The sequence below is a fragment of the Molothrus ater genome, chromosome 1 (assembly GCF_012460135.2).
Source record: "Molothrus ater isolate BHLD 08-10-18 breed brown headed cowbird chromosome 1, BPBGC_Mater_1.1, whole genome shotgun sequence".
In the NCBI taxonomy this organism is placed as follows: Eukaryota; Metazoa; Chordata; class Aves; order Passeriformes; family Icteridae; genus Molothrus; species Molothrus ater.
The window spans coordinates 45,989,797-46,014,014 of NC_050478.2; the positions used below are offsets into that span (position 1 = coordinate 45,989,797).

General features: G+C 41.9%; 1 protein-coding gene across 3 annotated transcripts in view; it reads right to left on the reverse strand.

Moving 5' to 3' along the window:
* ZDHHC3 (zinc finger DHHC-type palmitoyltransferase 3) overlaps window positions 1–24,118 on the reverse strand; it is a 30,313-nt gene extending 6,195 nt beyond the window's left edge. For 2 of the 3 annotated variants that reach the window (XM_036406844.2, XM_036406846.2), the window contains exons 1-6: window positions 24,032–24,118; window positions 12,317–12,646; window positions 9,449–9,573; window positions 6,182–6,278; window positions 4,200–4,281; window positions 2,300–2,430 (exon numbers count right to left, since the gene is read on the reverse strand). In XM_036406844.2, coding sequence (XP_036262737.1) covers window positions 2,300–2,430; window positions 4,200–4,281; window positions 6,182–6,278; window positions 9,449–9,573; window positions 12,317–12,622 — 741 coding nt within the window. In that variant the 5' untranslated portion in view covers window positions 12,623–12,646; window positions 24,032–24,118. Of the gene's footprint in view, window positions 1–2,299; window positions 2,431–4,199; window positions 4,282–6,181; window positions 6,279–9,448; window positions 9,574–12,316; window positions 12,647–24,027 lie in introns of all 3 variants that reach the window. The other variant, XM_036406845.2, reaches the window with a different exon arrangement.
* Between the last annotated feature and the right edge of the window lie 100 nt (window positions 24,119–24,218).

Genomic DNA, 24,218 nt, shown 5'->3' on the forward strand with positions numbered 1-24,218 from the left:
AAGTCTTAGAAGAAACCATTACAAGCTTGCAGAAAAAAAAACAAAAAAAAAAAGGGACCAAAAACCCCACAAACCCAAAGATAATCTCTGTAATGCTCTCAGATTCACCAAGCAAGTTCAGGAAGTGCCCATGGCTCAGTGTAGCTGAGTCTACCTGGTGCCTCTTCATGTGTCATTAGAATCACTGCTAAAACATGCATGGGCTGACAGCAGGGAGAGAGGGTTAAATAAGATACTGATTTGAAGAAATCATTGGCATTGTTTAGTAAAGGTTAGAGGCAGAACAAAAATAAGCCGTCAAGCAATCAGCTGAAACATTCACTAGTTAAACATTAAAAAGAAAATAAAAACCCATATTGTGTCTGAAGCCCAGGAAGTGAATTTGGTCTTTCAGGAAAGCCATTTATGCTTGCTATAGAAGCCCAATGAGTAAGAGCAGACACTGGAGAGCATCACTCTCCCACGGGCAGCAGCAGCTGGCAGATCACCCAGTTCCTTGACTCTGCATCTTTTGCAAGGCAAGGTTCCTCCTGACCTACATGTGTCTCCCATGCTACACAGTAATGCACTGCAATACATCTGTGTGCCTCAAATCACTGACGCTGGGAGCTCTGATGAACAGAACATGGGGCAGCTGCAGGAGTTGTGCTGATCCCTGGTAATGTCACCTCCAGAGACAACAGCAAAATGCCAGGGTTCTGGGTCCCTTCAGGCAGAGAGAAACCATCCTGGTAGGACAGCATACTCAAATTGAGGAATGAAGTCTCCCAGTGACTGGAAGAGAAAGGTGAAAAAAGGGCAACATACGGCCCTGTCTCTAAAATGCAAATTAGAACACTGTAAGAGAGCACACCAAGAAGCACTTCACCTGGAAATATTCCTCTGCTCAAAACAGATTGCTTGCATACAGCTAGCTCAATGCTAGCAAACCAACAATGAGACATTCCATAGAGCAGAATCCTTACTGGTACATATTAAAAAAACACCCAAAAATAAAAACCCACAACCCAGTGGGGGAGACCATATTTCATTCCTTTATTTTAGAATGTGGCATTGTTCCTTTAACATCCACGAGTCCCCAGAACTACACTGGAAGGGAAAATCTGGGGACTTATTTGGGTGCCCAGCTGTAGGAAGCAGTTTCTAAAAATTCTTGACAGGTTCCAAAGATAGAGAAATTCAAATGATGATTTCACAGGCAGCATTGCCAATTTACACACTTTCTGCTGAACACAAGCTCAGCAGGATCTGTACCACTCTGTACTTCTTCCTGGGGCTCTCCCCATCAGAAAGCACAGTGAAGTCTTTCTCTGAACACACACAGGTGGAACATCAGCCTCTTGCAGAAGCCAAGCATTAAGGAAAGCACTGCAAACAAAGGCTCAGAACAATGGGCTTGTACAGCATATAATGCCAGTCACAGCTCTCTGACAGCAGCAAAAACATCTACTCTAGCTTCAACTGGCCATGGGCAAACAAGGAGAAAGAAACCTAAAGGAGGCAGGGGAGGAAAGAAGAGCTGTCCCTCTTTTAAGACTATCACGTCTCTCCAGCCACTCTGGTTAATTCAATTACCTGAGCATGCTTGGTGAAGAGTGCAAGTATTCACAAGTGTGGGAACACCCCCAGGAGTCACCAGCTCCATCTTCGCAGAAGTGAGCAATACATGGATTTAGGACTGCAATATTACTATATCATCTCTACTATGCCATCTTCAAATCAGAGATGGCTTGGTGGATTTGCAGCAGACTGTATCCAGCAGTTTCCATGAGCCTACTCCACTCCCTTTTCTTTTTCCTCCTGGCAAGAGTTTTTGAACTGCTGAAGAGGTAGCTAAGGCTGGAAAATCTTCTAGGCTAAAAGAAGTGTGCGTGTGTGTTCCTCCCCCAACTTCTCATCTTGGCTTTCCAGCCTTTCCAGCACATAAATCTGTGAATAGTGACAACCAGGACACACAGCTGAATTTCAGACAATACTGATGTAAAAGCACTTCATTAAAGGAGAAAGGTTCTCCAATCCACAGGGACAAATACTCTCTACAGAGTAACCCCAGCTACCTATGCCTACCTCATGGGAGCTACTGTCAACACAGCACCCCAGCCAATACACAGGGTACTGTGTCCCACAGGAACCCTCAAGAGCACCATCCAGCACTGTGCTAACTCAGCTTTATTACACTGGATCTCTCCTCAGAGGGTACATGGGTCTCCCTGTGCCATGAGGCAAAACCCTGTAGCCCTGTAGACACTGTTTCTACAAATGGTGAGAGACAGGGTAAAGGAGAGAGCGAGACACCCACCGTTTCATCAGTGCAGATGGAGTGTACTTGGGTCCCAAACATAACTGAGGTGAAGATGAGAAATAGGAGAGCTTCAAAACACAAGAGGATGAGTAGAATCACTGTAGTTGGTGGAGAGAAGGAACTACATTCTGTGAAGACAAAACAGTGGAGTTGGAAGGATAGACACCAAGTAATGCAGCTGCTGCAAAATACCCACTAAGCCATGAATTTCCCATACCCAAACTATCAATTAATTATATGAACAACATTCCCAGAAAGATACACAGGGAAGCTCTGACATTCAATCATAAAATGATCACTCCCTCAAATTTCAAAAAAAGTGAAAAAGCCCACCAAAACCCCTGCAACACTTCAAGATTGCGACTTTCTTTTCCACTTTGGTGTTTCCCCAGCATACCAACTAGGATGCCATTCTCCTCCATTTCACATGGAGGTTCTCTCTTAAATCTTAGACTTAACAGATTTTCCACAGTGATAAGTCCATTAAAAATCTCAAGCTGGCAGTCAGGACATGAGCATATGTAGCACCAACATAAAACCAGGGTGTGCTTCCTTTCATAACTGTTCTAAGCTGTAACTAAAAGAAGGTCAGATTAAACCAAGTTCCTATTCTTCCTCATACTCAACAGTGCAACCTCAAGCAAGAGCTGAAAAAAGAAACCCAAGAAGGTAATTAGAAAGGAGGAGCAGAAGAAAGTAATGTTATAGGGCCGAAGTCATAGTTGAGTGCTGCAAAGTTACAGTTGAGTGCTGTAAGTGCCAGAACATCTCCAGATTTTTCCAAAATCTAAGACTCTCACCAAAAGCCTGTATTTTTCTAATGAGATCTTAGACTTAAACAGATAATCAGGAACTAACACAATCTGCACAAACACAAGGCAGCTGGAACAGCACATCCATCTCCTAACAGCTTTGCTCTGCCACCTAAACCTGGGACAGGTGTAGGGAAGTGCTTTCCCCACAGGAACAGGCTCTGAGAAAGGACATAAGGGATATATCTTTTAATGTATCCTTCCTTTATGGCCCTGGCCACTGCAGTCAAATGCAGATGTTCTCAGTGACTGCTGGCAGCTGTTTTAAAAGTTTTGAAGTGCAGAACAACCTTTTCAAATTCAATTCACATGTGTATCCTCTGCAGTACTATGATCTAAAACCAGTCATGATATTGAGACTACTACTGCAATTCCAAGGGAAAAAACCCTCCTCTTTTTCCAAAAAAACTCACAGGCAGTACATACATGTGCACACACGTTCTTTGATACCTTGCTGTTCAACTCAGCATTACATTAAGGGTTTCCCATATCCATTTGTGGTTTTAGGAACATACACAGACTGACTTTGTGAAAATGTACTCACTGACTACTTCAGAGTGAATGCTGAGGTTTTTGGTTTCACTTTTTTGAGCTGCTTGGGCTCTGGTTTTGGTTTGTTTGGTTTATGTTTTTCTGAGGAAAAGAATTGTTTGTTCTTGTAAGGGTGGATTTTTGGATACGAGCAGCATGTTTTCCTGGCAGTCTTGCAAGAATGATTCACAGTACCCTTTTAAAAAAAGCACACACATTCTTCTTATCTTTTGCTAGCATTCAGGAAATTAGTGCTGTGTTCATGCCAACAGTAGGTTATTGCACACATATTCCTTAGGTGTCTTTACATATCAGCTTTTACCTAGGCACTATCAGGTATAAGTTAAAAGAGGACTTTTCAGGACAGAGATTCCAGCAGCTCAAAAAGAATTATGAAGTCCCAGGAATGATCATTAAAAAGACAAAAAAAATTTAAAAATAGAGATAGCATAGCAGAACGTTGGTAACATTCTTCTGAAATAAGCCAACTGCATTTTAAGTTCTTATTCAAAGGATAATCTGTTATTTTAATAAGGTATTTTGTTTATACTCACTTGTCCAGTCTTCTTCAAAGCAGTACAAGAAGTGAAATCCCACCATGATTAGGGCATGCAGGGAAATCAGTGCTATATACATCTGAAAAATGAAGGATGTAATACAGGTATCAAGTGAGTTCAAAGACCAAAATGCTTTATCTTCCCAACACTTTATTTAAAAGCACAGTGCTAAGATTTCAAAATAAAACCAAACCACAAAACAACTCCAAAAACTATCAAGCTCTCCCATCTCCCCTGAAAAAGCACTGTGAAGCTGGCAAACAGCATGACTACATAGACTCATTCTCTCCTTTGAACAGCTCTGAGTGAACACAAGGCAGATGCTGAATCCAACAGCAGCTGAATCCAAAGCCCAGCCTCCTGTGTCCCGGAGTGGCCTTCCACACAGCTCACTGCCCTTACCTCAGCTCAGCACTGCACAACCTTCAGAGAACAGTAACACTGATCAAGGTATCCAGTTGCCAAAGCCTACATCCTTGCTCTTGACAGCACTACAGTTTCCCAGAGAAACAACAGTCGTTTTCTTTTAACTAGAAAATGCACTTTGTTTTCCAGTATGAGGTTCAGAAAAATTACTTTTTTTTTTTTTAGAAGTATTTTCTCTGAGGTAGGCACTAGCATAGAAAGTTTCTCTCAAGCTTTAATACTTCGTACATAATAATTTTTGGTTTAAACGAGGTCTTAGCTTTGTAAGAAAAACTGTATGTAACAAAAAGTTAGAACAAAAGCTATGTGCAATGTCACACATAGATTACAATTTCCTAAGGGGTAAAAAAGTTACTCTTCTGAACCTACAACTCTGAGGAAGATAGGAATATAGCAGAAGTGAGAGAGATTTTGTAACAAGAAACACCTCTGGAAGCAGTAAGAGGCAATAGGGGAGCATTCTGGTTTTCCTTGCAAGTTGAGCATGTTGCTGCTCTTTCACTTCCTCATGTATTAAAAAGAATATTCAATAACAAAACCAGCAACCCTTATTTTGTTTCTCTCAACCAGATTAAGTCTAAAATACAGTCTGCTAGAAAGTGGATATCAAGTCCTAATAGTAACTGAAATCCTTTTGAGAGGACTAGAACACCTAGCTCACTTCTCAAGGTTTAAAAAAACCTGTTTGCTCATAGGAAAGAAATAGGATTCATTTTGTTCTGTAATCCACATCCTTGCAAACCCCAGCATAGAACACTAGGCCTGTCATTTAACGGAAAATCTCCTCCTTTCTGCTTGGTAATATGAGAACATACTTCCTCAAACCTACAGATGTCTCAGAAGATTTATTAATAAAACAGAGCATCACTGAGACTCAGCCTTGTAATGTTCACACTACTCCCACGGGATATTTGCAGTTCACTTTGATGAAACACTTTTCAAACCTTCCAGAAATATCCACTGTTCAAGTTTGTACTCCTGTTTTCTTACTCATGATGCTACAGATATAGTACAAAAAGTCAAGCACCTCCGTGGTTTTCAAGTACAAAAATAAACCACTTGCAATTAAAAGGTGGATAATTCTTATCCAAGGGGATGCAGACTTCCCACTCCTTCTTTGAGATGTGGCAACAGCTCTTATTACATGATCCCACACAGATACTTGTACAACTATAATGTTTAGGAACTCTACATATGGCCTGGGATCCTACCAGCCAGTGTTTGATGTAAAAGGATGGCCCCTCCCTCAAAGAGCTCAGCACCACAATACACTACTCACATTACAAAATAGGTGCTGAGCAACCATCAATGCAAACCTCAAAAAGCCCTGACAAATGCTTCCTGTGATGCCTCTTCCTATTGCTGTGGATGGATGGTGGGGGGGGCAGGTGTTTCCTAATTAGTGAAACAGAAGCCCACAGCAGGTCCCCATAAAGTTCTTCCAAAACACAAAGGAAGAGAACACCAGCCCTGGGAGCTGTTTCACCAGACTAGGCACTACATTTCAGCACTTCCCACTGGACAACCTCAATCATCACCTGTGAAATACTTACTGTAAACAGTACAAAGTACTTCTGGTTATTCTCTCCCACACAGTTATTGACCCACGGGCAGTGATGGTCCATTTTCCGAATGCACCTCTTGCAAACACTGAAAGAACACAGGTCTTCGTTAACAGCACTTTTCATTCCAAGAACACAGGATTTTACAGGGATTTGGGGGACAAAGAATTTCAGCTAAAGAACCAAAGGCGAAATCTGAACATGAAAGAATTTACTTGCCACCATATTTATATTTGTGGTTTGCTTACTTGACTAAGCCTGTTCAAAATGAATCATACAATACCAAACCACCATTGCAAAAATTAACGCCACACACCAATGGTTCTTTCCAAAATATGGTTTGAACAATACATTCAGACAGATGGAAAAAAAAATCTGTGATTTTTTTTAGTTTTAATCTATTTGGCCTGTAAAAACGTCCACAGATTAAAACTAAACATAAATCACAAATATACAAAAGGTAGTAATGAATAAAGATACTTCTCAGAGTTGCTAACAACAAACTCAGGTTTATTTGCCAACATTTGCTGGTAGCAGGAACTTGCAATCAAATAAGGCATTAGGAAAGATTCTTGACATCAAGCAGAAAATAGCTGTGGCAGTCAGTCAGGAAGATGGTACCACAATAGACATTCAAGGTGAAATTAGATGTTAAAGTACTTCACAAAACCAGACTAATGAAATCAAAATTCAAATTCTTGCCAATGTGCAAATTGTGGCTGGAAGTCAAATAATTAAAATGTTATTACTTTATATATTACTCTGAACATCATTCTCTTGCTTAGTCAGTGACTGCTTCAACACACATAATAAAGGAAGCCTTTTTCTCTGCTGCTTTCTCATATGATAGGAGACGAAAGCCAGTCAGTCTCCTGATACCACATTGTACAAACAAGCACAGAAATCAAATATGAAAAAACACAAAACCCCAAAGCAAACAAACAATAGACCCAGAAAGGAAAGAGCCATGCCAGAACAATTCTGGCAGCAATTAAACAGAAAGGACTAAGTGCTCTGCTAATTTTATTTTTCTTCTTATAACAAAAAGCATCTTGACCTCAATATAAATAATAAACTTCAACACCCAAACACTTAAGGGAAACTCAAACGAAAACATAAATATGTTCTTATCAACATGTATGATAAATAATAGAAAATCTCTGTCAGAACAGCCTTTCACTCACTTTAATTGGTGGAAGGGGATAATCCCCAAGGATATGGGCTATGCCTGAAAAACAAATGAGTTGCTATAGGCCTGATCCTAAATGAAAGTCCAGGCAAGCACATCAGGAGCTCCTTCTCCTCAGGCAAACATGGGTGCTGTACTATCTGTCAGCCCCACGTCCAGTGGGAAACAAGAAAAAGCCACCTTTTGCCAGAACAAGCAGCTTAAAATTATTTGGAGCTACATGGGGTCTAAAATCAGCAGGCACAGTAAAAGCAATTTATCTGCCAGCTAATGTACTTTGTAAGACAAGTATCTCTCATTGTGATTAAAAAAAAGGAAGGGGTAAGGTGAGGAAGATGGTGAAGGAGGAGGATGCCTCCCTGTGTGCAGGTGTGCACACCCTTCCCTTGGGCTCGGGAGAGGGGAGTACCCAAGCAACCCTCCAAGTGCTCCTACTTCCCCAGAGGGACAACCTGAAACAGCCACGGCACAGATGTGAAAGAGGCAGGAGAGGAGACTGGGAGGGGAGTTTTATTCCATGTACACGTACCAAAAACAGTTGGATGACAGGGAGAACGGGAAGCTAGCTGGTGGAAAAGGAAACACAGAAACCACAACTAAACACTACAGGGAGCAGGGATTGCCCATAGTCAGACACTTCCCCCATTCAACCACCCAGCTTCCAAATGCTGGCAGGACTAGTTTAGTGGGCACAGGGGACTCACTAAATAGCACATCCATCAAAAACACCCTGGTTCCTCTGGCACACAGCTAGCAGGATCTCCTGCTGATGCATACACTCAACCTTGGTGTCTTAAAGTCTAATAAATCTCCTAGGCCACAAAAAAGAACTGTCTGACTGAAGATTCTCAATAGCATCAGTGGTGAGTGGATCACCTTCCCAAATCTTAATGTCTAAAACCTTATCTTTAAAGGACAGAAAAAAGGACCACAGCGACAAGGTTTTGTGTTTAGCCAGAGTCCTTTTCATTTACCTACACTGTGAGTCATCACCAAGACAGCATATTAGATGTGAAGTTTCATTCATAATTGAAAAGCTGTCAGAGGGGATTTTACAGTAGCATTAATAAGTGATAGGCATGACCACATTGCTCCTGCTGAATAACCAACTCCCGATTTTCATTAAAATTTAAAAAATAACGAAAACCAACAAAAAATAAAAACATCTGCAAACTGAAGCTCTGAAAACAAATATAAAAAAAAGCAAATAGCAGGACAAGTTTGCTCAGCTCATTAGCACATATTTCCCTCCCCACAAGACCACTGCACGAATCAGCACTAGCCCAGGTGCGAGCTCTCTCTGTATGTATTGGTTTTTGAGTAGGTAAGGAAGTGACACCAGTGCAAACTTATTAACTACTTACTGGAAAGCAGGTTCGCTTGCTTTAAAAGCAGAAGAGAATTTTAGGAAGTAGTTATTTTTTTGCTCACTGCCTTTAGTACTAAAAAGCTCACTACCAGTTACTGTCTTCCGGGAAGTTTATCCTACCAGAAAAAGAAAGGACATGACAGATCAGTAGGCATACTGATCTATCACACAGCACAAAAACAAAGTCACAGCACTCAATGAAAATGTGGAAGTCTGAACTCTTAAAAATACATATACGGTTACCTGCACTTCAGTTTTAACTTAAATACCACTTCTAAATAGAATACATAGTTTGACAAATGGGTTTGTGGATAAAAACAAAAATGGAAAAGACACTGACCCTTTGGGAGACGTTTTATGGATTTCTATGCATTTTGGTATAGAATGTCTCTTTTCAAGTCATGTTTACATGAAAATTTATGGAATGTCAGTTAGAAGTCTGGAACCAAGGCAGCACTCAAAAATTGCAAGTGTTTCTCACTTTGCACAAAGTAGCCCTGGCCTCCTATATATGAGCATTTGTCAGAAAAGGTATGAGATTTCTTGTGAGAAGCTTAAATGTGTCTGGTACTAATGGCAACAGAATTTGCATGCCAATCCCTCAACTGACCCACTGCAGTGTCAGACTGCAATAACAAGGCACAATGGTGAATAATTCTTGAGGTCTTGATGAGACAGCCCTCCTCAGAACAGACTTTACCTGCAGTGATGTGCTCTGTCGGGTTTGATGCTACAACACTTTGGGCACTTGTAAACCACCTGTCCTGGCTTTAGCTGTAAACTCTCGATGAACTCTTTTGTGGCATTACCTTTGGGTACAGCACCCTGCAGGAAAAAAAAAAAAAAAAACAAACCAGGAGATTAACTTGTGCACTTTGTGGCTGCTAAGAACAACAGGATGACTTAAAACTATGGGAGGGGCAGAAAGAAAAAGAAATAAAAGTTTTCCTAAGATCAACAGAACAGAGTTTTAAGAAGAGCAAGAAGATTCAGGAAAGAAATTTAAATGTGGTCTTAAAATATGGAACCACATACTTACACATAATTTTGGTGGGGCTTTTGTTGGTTTGTTTTTTTTTTTAAATCAATAAACCTCCACTTAAGCAATTAGTCTTTTGTAGTCCTACAGTAACCTTAAAATATTTAAGAATCCTCATCCCTCTTTGCCCATCAACAAATTTATCATGCCAGTGTTTCCTAACACACAGAAAACTGCAGATGTTTTATGCCAGTAGAAGCAGCTTCTTCAGAAGTATTATTGTGTACATTAAGAGTTGCTGGTAAGTAACTCATGTATTTATAGTTATGCTTCCACTGTGTATTTGCTATTTAAATTGGGGGTTAACATTCAAACAGTGAACACTACGAATTGTCACACCTGAATAAGACCAGGTAAAAAATTCTTAGCTGTGCAATTTCCACTTCAAAGTATATCTTTAAATAGATAACATATTGCTGCTACAGGAGCCCAAGTTCATGAGTTTACAGTTTTTATAGGGACAAAAACTTGCTCACAAAAAAAACCCCCAAAAAACCAACAAAACAACAAACAAACCAAAGAAACTCCCCCTGCTAAAAAAAAAAAGAGCACCATGAAAGATGGTGTATGAAAACACTGCTAGTACATTGGCACAATTTACTTCTGTGAATTTAAGGCTTTTTAAATTGAAATAAAAACAGAGATGCAATATTTCAATAGATTTCTGATGGAAGAGTCTCCTTTCAATACATCTATACAACCTCCTAACAGCAATAAACAGGAGTGATACATGAGTGAGAGAACTGCACATTAAACCAGTAGTGTGAGACTTTTTAAAGCAATCTTTGGGGGCTTTTTCTCACAAAAACCACCCAACAGGCCTGACTAATTTAAAAATTACCAAACCAATTTCCACAAAATTGCTACAACTCATGTTCTCTCTCTTCAGTATGCAGCAAAGCTCAAAACTTTAGGAATGTTTTTAGCAAGGATCCACTGGAAGAAGTTTTTAGAAGGACCCACTGAAATGCAGGACACCTGCTATCAATTGTGAAGAACTGAGTTGTTAATTTATTTATAATAAGAATTCTTCTTGTTTGCCTCAGCAGTGCTTTTTGTTTCATTCTCATCCTACATATGCCTCTGGTTCCCCATGTCCTGGAAGCTTCCTTAATCCCAGACTCACTGTCTGCCAGATGTTAGTGCATCCCTTCTCTGTATCTTCCTTCCTGCATTTTATTTAGCTGAATTCCTCATTATAAAAATGAAACAAAATCCCACTGGCTCTCCATCCACATTCATAAATCCCACCTCACACAAGGAATTAACATATCTTTTCCCAATTACTCTCAACAGAAATTGTATCTGCTTCTCCAATACTGCTCCAACTAGCCCATTTCAAAATACAGCTTTTGTTTCACAAGAGCTGCTGCTAACTCAGCAAAATAATTCCAGCCACCTGAAGGTCCCTAAGCATAAAAATCACACAACATACAATAATTAACAACCACCCTTAGGATACAAACTATCTAACAAACTGCTGCAACCCTTCATTCCCGAGTCCAGTGATCAGAAGTTTCAGAGGCTGAAGTACTGCTTACACTTCTGCCCAGCAGCAGTAGCATGCAATTCAACAGTCTTTACCACAAATTGTGAGAATACCCCAAATCAAGCCATTTCTGCAGTGCTGGGGCTTCTGGAAGAGCTACAATATAAGAAACAACAATTGTACTGAAGTCTCAACAGCACCTAACAAGGTTTCAAGGGGGAAATAACATTTGGAAGGGACAGAGTTATCAGAGGCACATCACCACTCCCAACAGCAGCAAGAATATTTGTGAGGAAGGAGAAGTCTAAGCTTGTCTTTCCTTCCACTAACTAGTGAAGATGGGGTTTTGAACTGAGTCTACTGTCCAGAGGTTATTAAGGAAAATAAATCATCACAGGCCATTCAGAATTAACATCATGGTGCTAAACTTTACCTTGTCACAAACTGAAAGACGAGAGAGCAGCAGATCTGATCTCTCAAAGCAATGTCCTAAGGATACATACAAAGGGATCTCACAGCTCTGCTGCTCCCCAACTTGCCTAAGAACTGCCATCTCATGCTCAGACCGTATTTATTTCAGCATCGTCCAATACACTCAACAAAACCAGTAGAATGAGACATGGTAACACAGCTTTTCAAAACAACACATATTCTGCTCTATTCTGCTGAAGCAATACTTGCCAAGGCAGACAACCAAAACCAGCTTTTCCAGCTTTCCTATTTGTCAAGACACAACAAGCCACAAACACAAGATCTGCCACTGGGGAGAAAACAGCATCGGAGAGAAACACTCTCCTTCCCAGCGCAGAAAGAGGAGCTGCTCACACACCAGGAATCTAACGCTGGGTCCCTGACTTTGCATCCGACTTGAGTGGGACGAAAAATTAGCATACCACATCAGCAGCCTCACTCAGCAGGCTGACACACAAAAGTTATTTAAATCTGCCACTCACTCGGCAACTGAGTTACCCAACATCTAGCAGACAAGAAAAACACCGCCTGTTTCTTTCCGAGACACACGGAGAGAGGTGGATACTTACTGGATCTGTCAGCATAGCACGAAAATGTGAAGCCAAAGCGAGGAAAGCCAAGGTGTTGAACAGTGTGCCATTGATGACACTATAAACATAATCTCTCGATGGAACTAGCATGACAAGAAGGACTACAAAGTCGGCATAGAACACCAGCATCCAGGTAACGACAGCACATGCAATACCACAGCCATCTCGAATAAACCACATTGTTCCCAGGGAAGCGCGGCTAGGAGGTGGAACACACTTTTCCGGCTGGAGGTATTCAGGTGTCCTTTCAATATCTCTGAAGCGGTGGACTGGAGTAATCATCATAGGCTATTATGTCCATACTTGCATCTGAAAGAGAGTCAGAAACAGTGCTCACTGCTCTGCCAGACATCCAGACCTCTGTTCACATAACGGCACGGTCACCGCATGGGAAAATTGCAGAAAGTGAGATGAAAAAGCAAAAAAGGTAAATAAATCAAACATAAAATAATGGATTGGGAAACCACACTCTTGCGCTTATCGGAACACTCCTTACTCAGAAGACTCTAAGTGCTTTTAAGAAGTGCTTAATTACACACTAGGTCTACCTGTGTGCCACCTCCACCTCCCTAAGTGGAAGGCAACAAGTATTTTAATGAAGAAAAAGTCATCAGGTAGGAGCCAACAGGAGCGGCCACAACAGGAACTGAAGCAAGAACTCAGCACTGTTACATGAGGGGAGAAAACTCCTGTCACAGCTGGCAGGGTCCCCTTTTTTCTGCTTCATATCTGGGGAAGGGTCTTTCCTACACATACTGGGAAACTTAGCAAGTGGATGAGGCTTCCTTCCTCCTTACCCACTGACTCCCAGCTTTGGGGTAAAAGTGCAAAAACAAACAGCAGTACAGTCAGATTTGCAGGAACTGATTAAGAAGCAACCCAGGAAATATCTTGACAGGAACTTCTGGTCTTGGCTGGAGGATGTTATTTCCCAACAACAGCTCTTTCCCAGTCTCACCTCCTCCTCTGGCCTTACACCCCTTGGAAGTCTTCTGCTTTGCCATGCCTCTCCCACCACCTTTGCTCCATCCCTCAATAGCATTTGTTTTGCTTCCCATATTCCAGACAACTCCACTCTACTGTAGCAAGAGGACCAACACTGACATTGCCCTGTCCTCTCCTCTCCAGCTCTGCAGACACCTTGTCTATCCAGAGAGTAAGAGCCATCTTGGAACCAGGAATAGTAATGCTCCAGGTATGCACCAGGATTGTGTTTCAGTGTAACTCCCACCAAATGCAGGCTTTAGAGAAAACAGAGAGGGTGCTCCTAAGTCTTTGGCAAGGCATCAATCCATCTGCACTCATTCCATCCACCACTCGATGCTGGAGCACACCTGGAATGGTACACTTTGAAAGCAGCTCTTTACCCACCCAGCAACCTCTTCCAAACACACTTCTACTCAGAGTATTTGCTTAGGGCTCTAAATGCTTCATAACACTACACCCTCTGAAGACCCACCTTCTACAAAAATGGCTGCAATAATTCTACTACTAAATACATTGAATTGCAGATCCCTGAATGGAAGGTATCAACTTCCTGCTATTTCAAAATGTAAGGCTTATTCTCATGGCTTTGCAAAACAAGAGTGTTCACTATACCATTTAAATTCAGAGAAAATGTTCACTGCTAACTATTTTTTCAGTCAAGAAAGTTCACCCTAAAGCTCTTTTTGTCATTAATTGTTTAAAAATGGATATATTTTACATAAAACATAGTGAGAGAACTGCAGAAATCCCTAGGACTTCAAACTTTTCTCCAAATCTTATGGCTAAATTCTGCCAAGTACAAGAAGAAAGCTCTACTCTGCCTAACACCAGCCTAAATGGAGATGTTGCTTCCCCTATCTCAACAGGGAAGGAGGTGATAGTTTACTTTTCAGCTGTTCTTTTAAAAAGACCAAATTCATAAGAGGACAATCATTCTTTCACAGTCAAAGAATAAGGTTATTAATGAGCAGGATGGTTAATTACATCCAAGCACAAAGCTTTGTGCACCTGACTGCGAGTGACAGACACAAAGAGAGGTACTGGAACTGCTGAGAAGCAGTGAGAAGCAAAAGCCAGGAGCACAAACCTCCTAAGTGCACAGAAGCAGATGAACTAGATAATTTACAGTATTTGTTTTCTAGCACAACTCTTATAAATAAACTAGGAGAATTAGGTATTTTCTTATCTTTCACTTTGAACATTTAGTATGCTGCCAAGCAAGTTTAAGGTGGTTTATGAATCTGAAGAAAGTCACGTGAATTAATGTTAAAGCATATCAGTCTTGTATTTATATACACATCCCACAGAACAGAAATATCAAGATGATAATGTCCTCGTGAGGATGTCATTTACTTTGACAAGAAAAAAGTCCACAACAAAAAACCCACTCCTCATTCACAAAATTCACGTAACACGTTGTAATTACTCTGTATTTTAACCACAGCTATAATTTAGCCTCGTGATTTCTGATATTTAGGAAGACAAGCTATGTAATTTTTGTAAATAGTGATTACCCAAACAATCTGGCAGTCTAAGTTCAGATAAATCTATACCTACTAGTATATGCATACCTTTTCTCCCTTTTTTCACAACTGCTGTAAGGACAACTATGTATTCAAGCATTCACACAGACTTAACAAGTATTTCAGAGACTTAGTTCTTTCACTCCCTCACTCCCTCAAGAAAACAGGTTAACCTTCACTGTGTTGTTTAACAATCTTATTAAAATTGCTGTGCTTGTTTGCCAGCTCAAAATAAAACTGACATAATTAGACTCACACCTGACAACAGTGTTTAGTTGACAAGAACATCACATTATACTAAAAAGTAAGAAAGAAAACTGTAATTTAGGTGTTCAACTTTCAATTGAAAGTTTAAACTTGACACATCAGGTACAGTAACAAGCTGGGACAGTCCTGAACACAGACTCTCAGGATTTTTTGCCTAGACTCTGAGCCTTTTCCCCCCACTAAGGTTTTGTATCCCAAAGCAAAGGAATCAAACAGTCACAGGAAAAGCAAACTCCTATTTAAGAAAGGAATCCGTTTGACAAGTCACCTTAAGGTCAGTATGAGCAAAGGCTGACTGAAAGCTGAACAAATACACAGTGATTAAGCTGTGGGTTTAGTCCTGAACAGCACACTTCAGCAGTGAAATAAAAATTAATCTCTTTTGCAAGTTCAGGAAGTAGCTTCACTCCAATAATAGTTTCACTCCAATAAAAGTCCTACAGCTCTCTCTCAGAGAGATAATAATAATAATAATAATAATAATAATAATTTATTATTAAGCTAAACTGGGGAAATTAAGAAAAACCTATTGCTGTGTAACTGTCTAAGGAGAAACTGGAAGGACCCCTGAGGCCCCCTCAGTATGAAAGTCTGGAGACTCAATTCTGCAGGGAGTTAAGAGGACAGAGCACAGGCCCCTGATTGTGGCTAGAGGAAAATTTTGTTATTTAATGTACTCTGCCATTTAATGCTCGCTTTAGAGGCCTCATTAGACAACAAAATAAATCAGTACATAAACACCATACACTGTTTTGAGAAATACATATGTGTTTTAGTGTTCATTATCTTAAGAGTCAAGCTATAGGAGCTTAAAGTCTCAGCCTCTCTCCTACATGACCCGGTTAGTGAGTTTTTTTTTTTAATTCCTTGCTCTTATATATACAAACATCTGTTTTGGTTTATGTTATCCAGTTTGGTATTTTCAGATAAATAATACAACAACCAAAAAAAAAAAAAAAAGGTTGTAGCAGGGTGGAAGCAGTAACTTGCCCTAACTGGTTTGCCCTTTGATCATGCTGCATATGAACTTAATTTATAATACAGATGGAATATGTCAGCTCCTCCTGCTCTGGAGCAAACAATATGTAAACAATGTAGGCAAAGGGCTTAAGGACTTAATCTTGGTGTCAGGCTACAAGAGAGGCCACTAGGTAAATGTGAGATACAATGACAACACACACATCAATTCAGCTTAATGACATGACAGAGCAAAGACCTTTTCTTGTTTTTTTTGTCTGGAAGGCATTTGGCAATACAGGAACAACCAAAAAACATGTAATACATAAGTTAGAAATGTAAACAAAAATGAAAATCTACTTCCTGCTACAATGAACACTTAAAATATGCTACGACACCCTATATAAACTGATAAACTGTCTTTTTACTTGCCATAAGCCATGTCAAAAAAATCTGGTTTTTAATTGCCTGTGACAGCTAAAGAATTTGCTAAGAATGTACAAACAACCTTCACCCAGTAAGTGCCTGAAAGCTACATGAGGTTCTGATGTAAAACTTACAACAAGCTTAAAACCACCATCATTGTGAACCTGCTGATTTTCATGTAATTATTCATGTTAGTGAAGTCAAGCACATGGGTATGACTTGCAGAACTACAGCATTACTATGTACATTGCAACCATTTCCTCTATTACAAGTCCATTAACACTGAACTCGGGGAAGAGGTTACATTTTCATTGTGCCATATGAACTAGGTGAATTTCAAGTTCTGCCAACTACATGAAAACAATACTGAGGGGAAAAAAAAGAATAAAAAGACGAGAGATCAGGGCAGATGGCAGAACTTTTTTAGGTTTTCAGTTTGGTTTTTAATTTACTTTAAAGGAATACTTCCAAAGAGCTTTTATGACACACAGAGTACCTTGAGAGCTGACAAACAATACTAAAGTTAATTTTTTATCATCAAAAGGAAACAGACATATATAACTAGGCTTACTATATTCACGACAGCTAAGGCAAGCAATCTAGATCCACAGGACAGATGTCCTTTTAAACAAAATCAGTCAGCTCCAGACAGACAGAAACTGCAGAAGAATTAATTTTTAAGTTTATTTCATTTTTTCTGCACATAAAACTGAATAGATTAAAACACTGCATATTTAAATCTTCCTTTGCAAGAGACATAAGAGAAGGTGAGTTTCCTAACTAAAAGGGCTTTTACCTATGCTTCTCCTGCCACATTTCCATGCAACCAAAATCTAACAAGCTTGTGAAAACTTGCCAAAGCACAGATAATAAGAAAATATCAGTATTTATATGTATTTTCCTAATGGCTCCTGCAAGGCCTAAAAAGCTTTTTCTGATCTGCAGGAGTGCAACAAAAGAGGCCAGCTATGCTGAGAATTTTTGGCAGTCTCCTGCAGATTCATCCAGATATCCATTGGCATGGCAGTTTCCAACCTCTGGTTTACAAAACCCTGGAGGGTCAACGGGACACATCTAACAAGTCTGCGAAAGGCAGCTAAAAAAAGCAAACCTATTATTAGCAGGCTCAAATTTGCTATGGAGAGCTGTACTTCCATTGGCATATTTTCGGGACGCCACACATGGTTAAAAATACCAAACAAACAGCAAACACAACAAACCCCACCCCAGTTGGGGCTGAAAACCCAAAGGGGCAGAACCCTCCTGTTGGGTTACAACGGCAAAGGAGGGAAGGAGCAGGGCACAGAAGTTAACGCTGTGCTTACGGGACACCCGATGAGTCAGATCGAACTATCACAGGGCAAAGTCAGCGCTGCCAGCCCTCCTCCAGGGACAGGGAACAGGATTGTGCCTACCACATATACTTCTTCACTTTTCTCCCGGAAATTCAGGCTGCTTTAAGGAGTATAGTTACAGCCTAAATATTACATTACCAGCTATGCATCTGCCTTTAGCAAAAGGCTCACAAACATCTCAAGAGTCTCCTGAATCCTTTGACTCCTGAAGTCAGGCAATTGCAACACTTTCAGTTCCCATACTCAAGAAAAGTGGCGTAAAGAAATCTTTAAAAAATTACAAGGCTTAAAATATATTTATGTTTCCTGAGGGTAAAAGCACAGGCTTGAATTACCTCCCTTAAAAAGGGGAATAGAGAGCAAGTTAAACCAGATGATAACCAATTTATAACATTTTTCTATATATAAAGGGAGTAAATGGCTGCAATAGAATGCTTTACAGTAATTGCTTGCAAAAGTGTTTATAACATCAACTATTTTGATGTTATTTTCTAATTTTAATTTCTTACTTCAAAGATGCCACACATGAACAAGACCTTAGTAAATATGGCTCATGCTAAAATCATACTTTCATTATTTTTATTAGAAGCATCTTATTAGAGGGGAAGATTTAATTGAAGTCATGCCTTCCTGAAGAACACATTTGAATAGGAGAGCAAATACACAGAGGAAACTTCTCCCTAAGGAGAGAAAGGGGAGGGGGAAATTACATCAAAGATGTCTGTCATATCTAGAAACTCCATCCTGAGGGTTTGGATCAGACTGCACCTCAAAAAAGATGCAACCACATAAGGCACAAACCCCTCAGTCCTCCTCTAATTTACATCAGTGTAGACAAGAAGCAACTTCAACAGTGCCAGAGGAATTCCATTAGTAGAACTGTAAGAAAAATAAGGCCATGTTTTCTGAATTACAAATACAGGGGATTCCCTATCCTGATGCTTGTGGCATGCAGTCTCTCGGGGGGGATGGGAACAGCTCCCTGGTTCATGTCTGTATCATTTCTGTTTAACTAATGGACATGTATCATATAAATAAATTATAATGCAATAAAGACTGACCTAAGAGTCTGAGTTATCTGGTGATTGCACCCCCACCAAAAGGCCTGTCAGCTGCCAGCCAGAGCAAAGGAGAGCAAAGACAATGTAGTTACTGTCCAAGGTACAAAAACACTGGACCACTATGGAAGAGTGACAAAATTGGGGCAACATGTAGAAACAGGGCACAAATCACAAGGGCATCATGACTGAGGTCAGACTTGGATCTGACTTGGACTAATCACAGTCAGTGATCCTAATAAGTCTTTCATCAGAGATAGAAGGTACTTTATAAAACTGTCATTAAGTAATGAACCATTACAAAATAACTGGTCAGTTTTTAACTATCAGAGCTACAAGGGCAACAGAGATATTCTGTTACTTCAATCTCACAGTTCCCAATAAACCAAATACACACAAGCTACTTAACCCATGTCAAAAGAGAAATACTAATCCTGAACATACCATCCTTGTTGCATTGCCACCTATCTAAAGTTAAGCACTGGAAGGAAAGAGCAATCGTGCAGGAGACTGCACCAGGAAATAGAAAACAACAGATGGGGATGTCATGCTTTCCCACAGCACTGCAGTTATCCTGAATGCACAGCCTTATGAGAGACAAAACAGGAGAAGCTGTCCTGGTCTTCTAGACAGCTTTGCAATTTACATGCTGACTCAGGACCTAAAACAGCAAGCCACTGGATTAGGGGAACGTAAATTCTCAATTTGTCCTTTATCAACTTTTTTTTTTTTTTAACAAAGACAAAAAATAAAGGGAAAGGCTTATCTATAAAACTGGTATTATTTTTAGTTTCAACTTAAAAAACCACACAACTTTCATGGCATAAGGAATATGTTTTGCAGAGCAGGAAAGAGCTGCAGCTTTAAAGTTTTAATCATAATAAGAAGCTGGCAGAAACCCTCTAGTCTAAAAAAATATTTTAACTACTATCTTTCAAGGCAGAAAGAGCACTTTAACTAGCAGACATAGGTTTTCACTCAAGATGGTCTATCGCAGGATTTGGCTCTCACCTGCTTTTGCTACAGCCCCCTCTTCACAAGCATGAACAAGTCACTCACTCTCTGATTTTATTCCCCTGCCTGTAGTTTATTATTCTGCCTTGCCACATATGGGTAAGTAAAGATGTAGGTATAAAGGCTGTAAGGCATTTAGATTTCAAATCTACATACTACACCTAAGCAGATCCCTAAGCCAACTACAGAAGTACACAGGGCATACATTAAAATAGCACATTAAAAACACAGGGACCAAACAATTATCACCTCTATCCTGCAAAGTTAAAATCACAACTGGAAGAAACATACGCTGCTACTTCAGAGAACTGGAAAAACCTGCAGGTTTCAAAGTTGCTGTAGGTTAAAGCTTTTGAAACATAGCAAAGAACATCTGAGTTGGCAAACTAAGCATTTCTTGTTTTGCTCACTTTAGCGCTGGCAAGCAGCAGGGATCCTTGGGATCCTTACTGCCATAAAAAATAGTTCTGTGTGTAAACCTTAATTTTCTTTGAAATACAGAGTTCAAGACAAGACCAGCTACCATATATAATATCTCCCTTATCTATTCTGTACTGTATTGGACATCTGTAATTCAAGTGGGCATTGCAAAGAACAAAGAATGCATATCACATTACCTACCTTTATCATCTGCTACAGTCCTCTCTGCAATCTATGGTATGGTACTACTGCCCTCCCACTAAGCCCACATATGTCTTTTTTTACCTTTTTTTTTCAAGAGTGTAGTATTTTACACTACCTTTACTCACTCACACTGTTTCAGCTTCAGCCCACTTGTTTTAACTTCTGCATGCTGCACCACACTTAAGATTGGTCACCCCTGTCAATTCTGCATTATTGCAAAACTTACAGCTGAACATGACAAGCACACCATCCACCACCAGCCCAGGAGCAGGAACATCAATAAAGGCCTTGCATTTCCTCTCATTCAACATTCCTCTGTTGTCAAAGGATCTTAACAGTGAGTCTTCTGTGTCCTTTTTTTACTTGCTGTTTTACTTGCTCCTGGAATAGCGCTTCCCAACATTTTTCTAACTGAACTCTGCTGCTGTACCCTTCCCTCTCATTTCCTTACCTTTCCATACCTATCCTCTCTTTTTTCCCCCTCCTCTTGCACTTCTACCTCTTCTCCTGTAACAGCACGGGTTCTGTACGGTCACCCTGGTGGTGCAAAGAGAGATATGGGGCTATAAGGCTAGACAAATCTCTCACTCCAGTCTCCAGAAGCACTCTCAAGCAGCCCCCAAGCTAGGGGCACAGCCAGAAGCAGGCGACAGGAGTTAACACACCAGTGCTCCCATGCAGTGAGCCAGCACCTAGCTGCACCTTGCCTCTAACACCTTGCACCTCACTAGCAGGGAACTGCTGCCATATGGGGAGGTCTTTGGCACCCACACCCTGCAAACAAGCTGGCTCACGTTTCTGGACTCCCTCTCAAAAGGACAATGTGTGAAGTGTTACTGGCAGACTTGCTGCACTGCAGCTCCAGGCAAGGGCTATCTTCTTTCCTTATTGCCTGCACTAACCCGGGAAACACACAGCTTCAATTAGGAAAGCTTTAACTTCTCGTTTTCTTGAACACAACCCAAAGCTTCAGATCAGTTACATGCACAGGTTAAATATGATGTTCCAGGTACAATTGGTCACATTTAGTTTCCTTCAACCAGCTAAGCGGAGGATGGGGGAAATAAAAACTGACAACAAGCTATTCTGTTGTGTCATATTTTACATTATCTGCTGTCTTCTGTCAGGAAGGCAGAAAAACTGTATTCCTGAATATTGCCCTAAGAAAAAGGTCATGTCTACACTGCAGAGGCATCAGAGAAAAGCATAAGCTCAGCCAACTAATATCTGCAGAGACTGGGTGAGCTACAGCCAGTCCATTTTCAGACTGACATCACTGTGGGTGCCCATCTAGTCTCCTCTACAGGAGAGATGCCCTGTCACAGCTGTATGGGAAATGTCTGCACAGTAAAACTGGCTCCATGAGCAAGTCTTCCTGAAATAATGCAACACACAGGTTTAAACTGCATGGACTATGCAGCACTGCTAGCTCCTGTCCTGCTGGAGGCACACAGCAATCCACCCATTGAGAAAAGTAAATTCATATTAGGTAAGAAAAAGCAATTCACCAAAGCTGAGCGACCATTGCCCAGGATACACACACACTGTTGAAGACTGTCAGCTGTTCCCCTTCGCTGACGCAAAGGAAACTGCCCAGAAAAAACACATAACTTGAGCACAGCAGACCTGCATCTGCTGAGGAATTAGGCATTCATCTTCTTGCAACCTACTCCCATTATCTGGATTAAATTACATTTGTGTACAACCAAACAAGCAATTTCAAACTGAAATTGACACCCTTGCCTGTAACTATATCACTTTAAATGAAAATTAAAAGGAAGCAGAAACATACATGAGAATACCCAATAGATGTTATTGCTATGGATCCTAAATGCCACAACAAATATTTTGGGGTTTAGACAGACCCTGATATTTGCCCTTTCATAAACCTATAAACACACAAGAGTTTCTGGGCCTGCACCTTGTAAATCTCAATGAGCATTCAGTCAGACACAACTTACTACCAGCAGCAGGTCCCTCTGGTGTGACAAACACTATTGCATCAGTGAGGCAGCACCAAGAGCTACGCTGACAGAGTCATGGCCTTTGAAGGAGTGCATCTTTATTGCACACGTGTTTTTAAAAAGATGTAAGAATGGCGTGGCTCCCCTTATGAGGACTCTTATCACTGAAATGCCTGTAACGCTAGGCAAAAGACTTATCTGTTGCTTTCAATAAGCAAAGGAAAATATGGTCCTCACTAATGCCTTGCTATGTACACCACAAGACACCCAATGCAGTCACTCACCATAAGTCACCAGTCCCTCCCTTCTCTGTGATTCCACCGTATCAGAACAACCATCCAAATTTGGGCTCCTTTCCTACAGATCTGATATTCCACACACACCTTTGCTGTGCCAGGAGTCTGGCACACTGTCGCTCTCTCTCATGCTGAATAACACAGTTTAGCTTTTCTTAATCGGGATCAAAGGAAAGACACGTAAACGAACTTAGCTCTCCATCCCACATCCCTCAATGGTACACACCAAGTGGAAAGCCCATCAGGGACCAGACTGCTGCCCCCTCCTCCCCAAGGCCTGTTTTCTTGATTATTTTCTTGAAGACTATTTTCTAATGAGCCATCGTGAACTCTTGCTTCTTCTTAAAAATTTACCTTACAGAACAACTCCAGTAGCACTCAGAAGCTGCCGTTCTACATCAGTCCGGATCGCTTGCTACTGCCACGTAAAACTCACCATCCATTTCAACTAAACCCGCCACAGCACAGCACAGCGCCATGCTTTCGCCAGGGATTCCTGCCGATCCCGGGGGCGCACCTGGCCGATGGGGCCATGGGACAGCCGCAGCCACACGCCTGGTGACCAAAGCCACCTCGGAAGCGACAGGGTCAGCTCCACGCGCTGTCCAGCTGCTCCCATCGCTGCAACGCATTAGCAAATTATAGGACCACTGCAATCCACCGACAGGTCACAGGACCCCGACGAAATCGCTGGAGGCTCCGACTTTTAATTTCCTGCCGAGGGGACTCAACGCTGCTCCGAAAGGCCGCGGAGCAGACCTAAACCGCGTACTTAGCACGCTATCATTTAACGCGTTCAGCTTCCCAGTATTTAAAACCCAGCGCTGGAAGGCGGAGAGGTGAGAGCGGGAGCCCTCCGCCCGTTTCCCGACCGATGCCCACAGGTCCCGGGGACGCCGCTGCGGGACACGACCCGCCGCCCGGCCCTGGCCCGGGGGCCCCGCCGAGGGACGCGGAGCCCCGCGCGGCCCTTGGGCGGCCGCGCCACCCCCGAGGCTCCCGCACGTACGGCCGAGGGGCCGCGCGGGCCGGGGACACCAGGGACAGCGGCGGGGCCGGGGGGCGGCTGGTGCAGCGGCGCAGGCGGCGGCGGGATGCCGTCCACTGGCGGCCCGCTCCCAGCTCTCAGCTCCCAGTTCCCGCTCCCGCCCCGCTCCGCCGGCGCACACACCTGCCCGCCCCCCAGCACCCCCCGCCCCGCGCTGTCAGTCGCACCCACCTACCCCAGTGGCCGTGGCCGCCGCCGCCGCCGCGGGTCCGGCGCGCCCCGCCGCCCCCGCGCCGGCAGCGGCACGGCACGGCACGGCACCGCACCCCCCCTTCCGCCGGCCGCCCGCCCGCCCCTTGCGCGGAGGTGGAGCGGCCGCCGGGAGGAACCAGGAAGTGAACGGCGGCGGCGGCGGGAGGCAG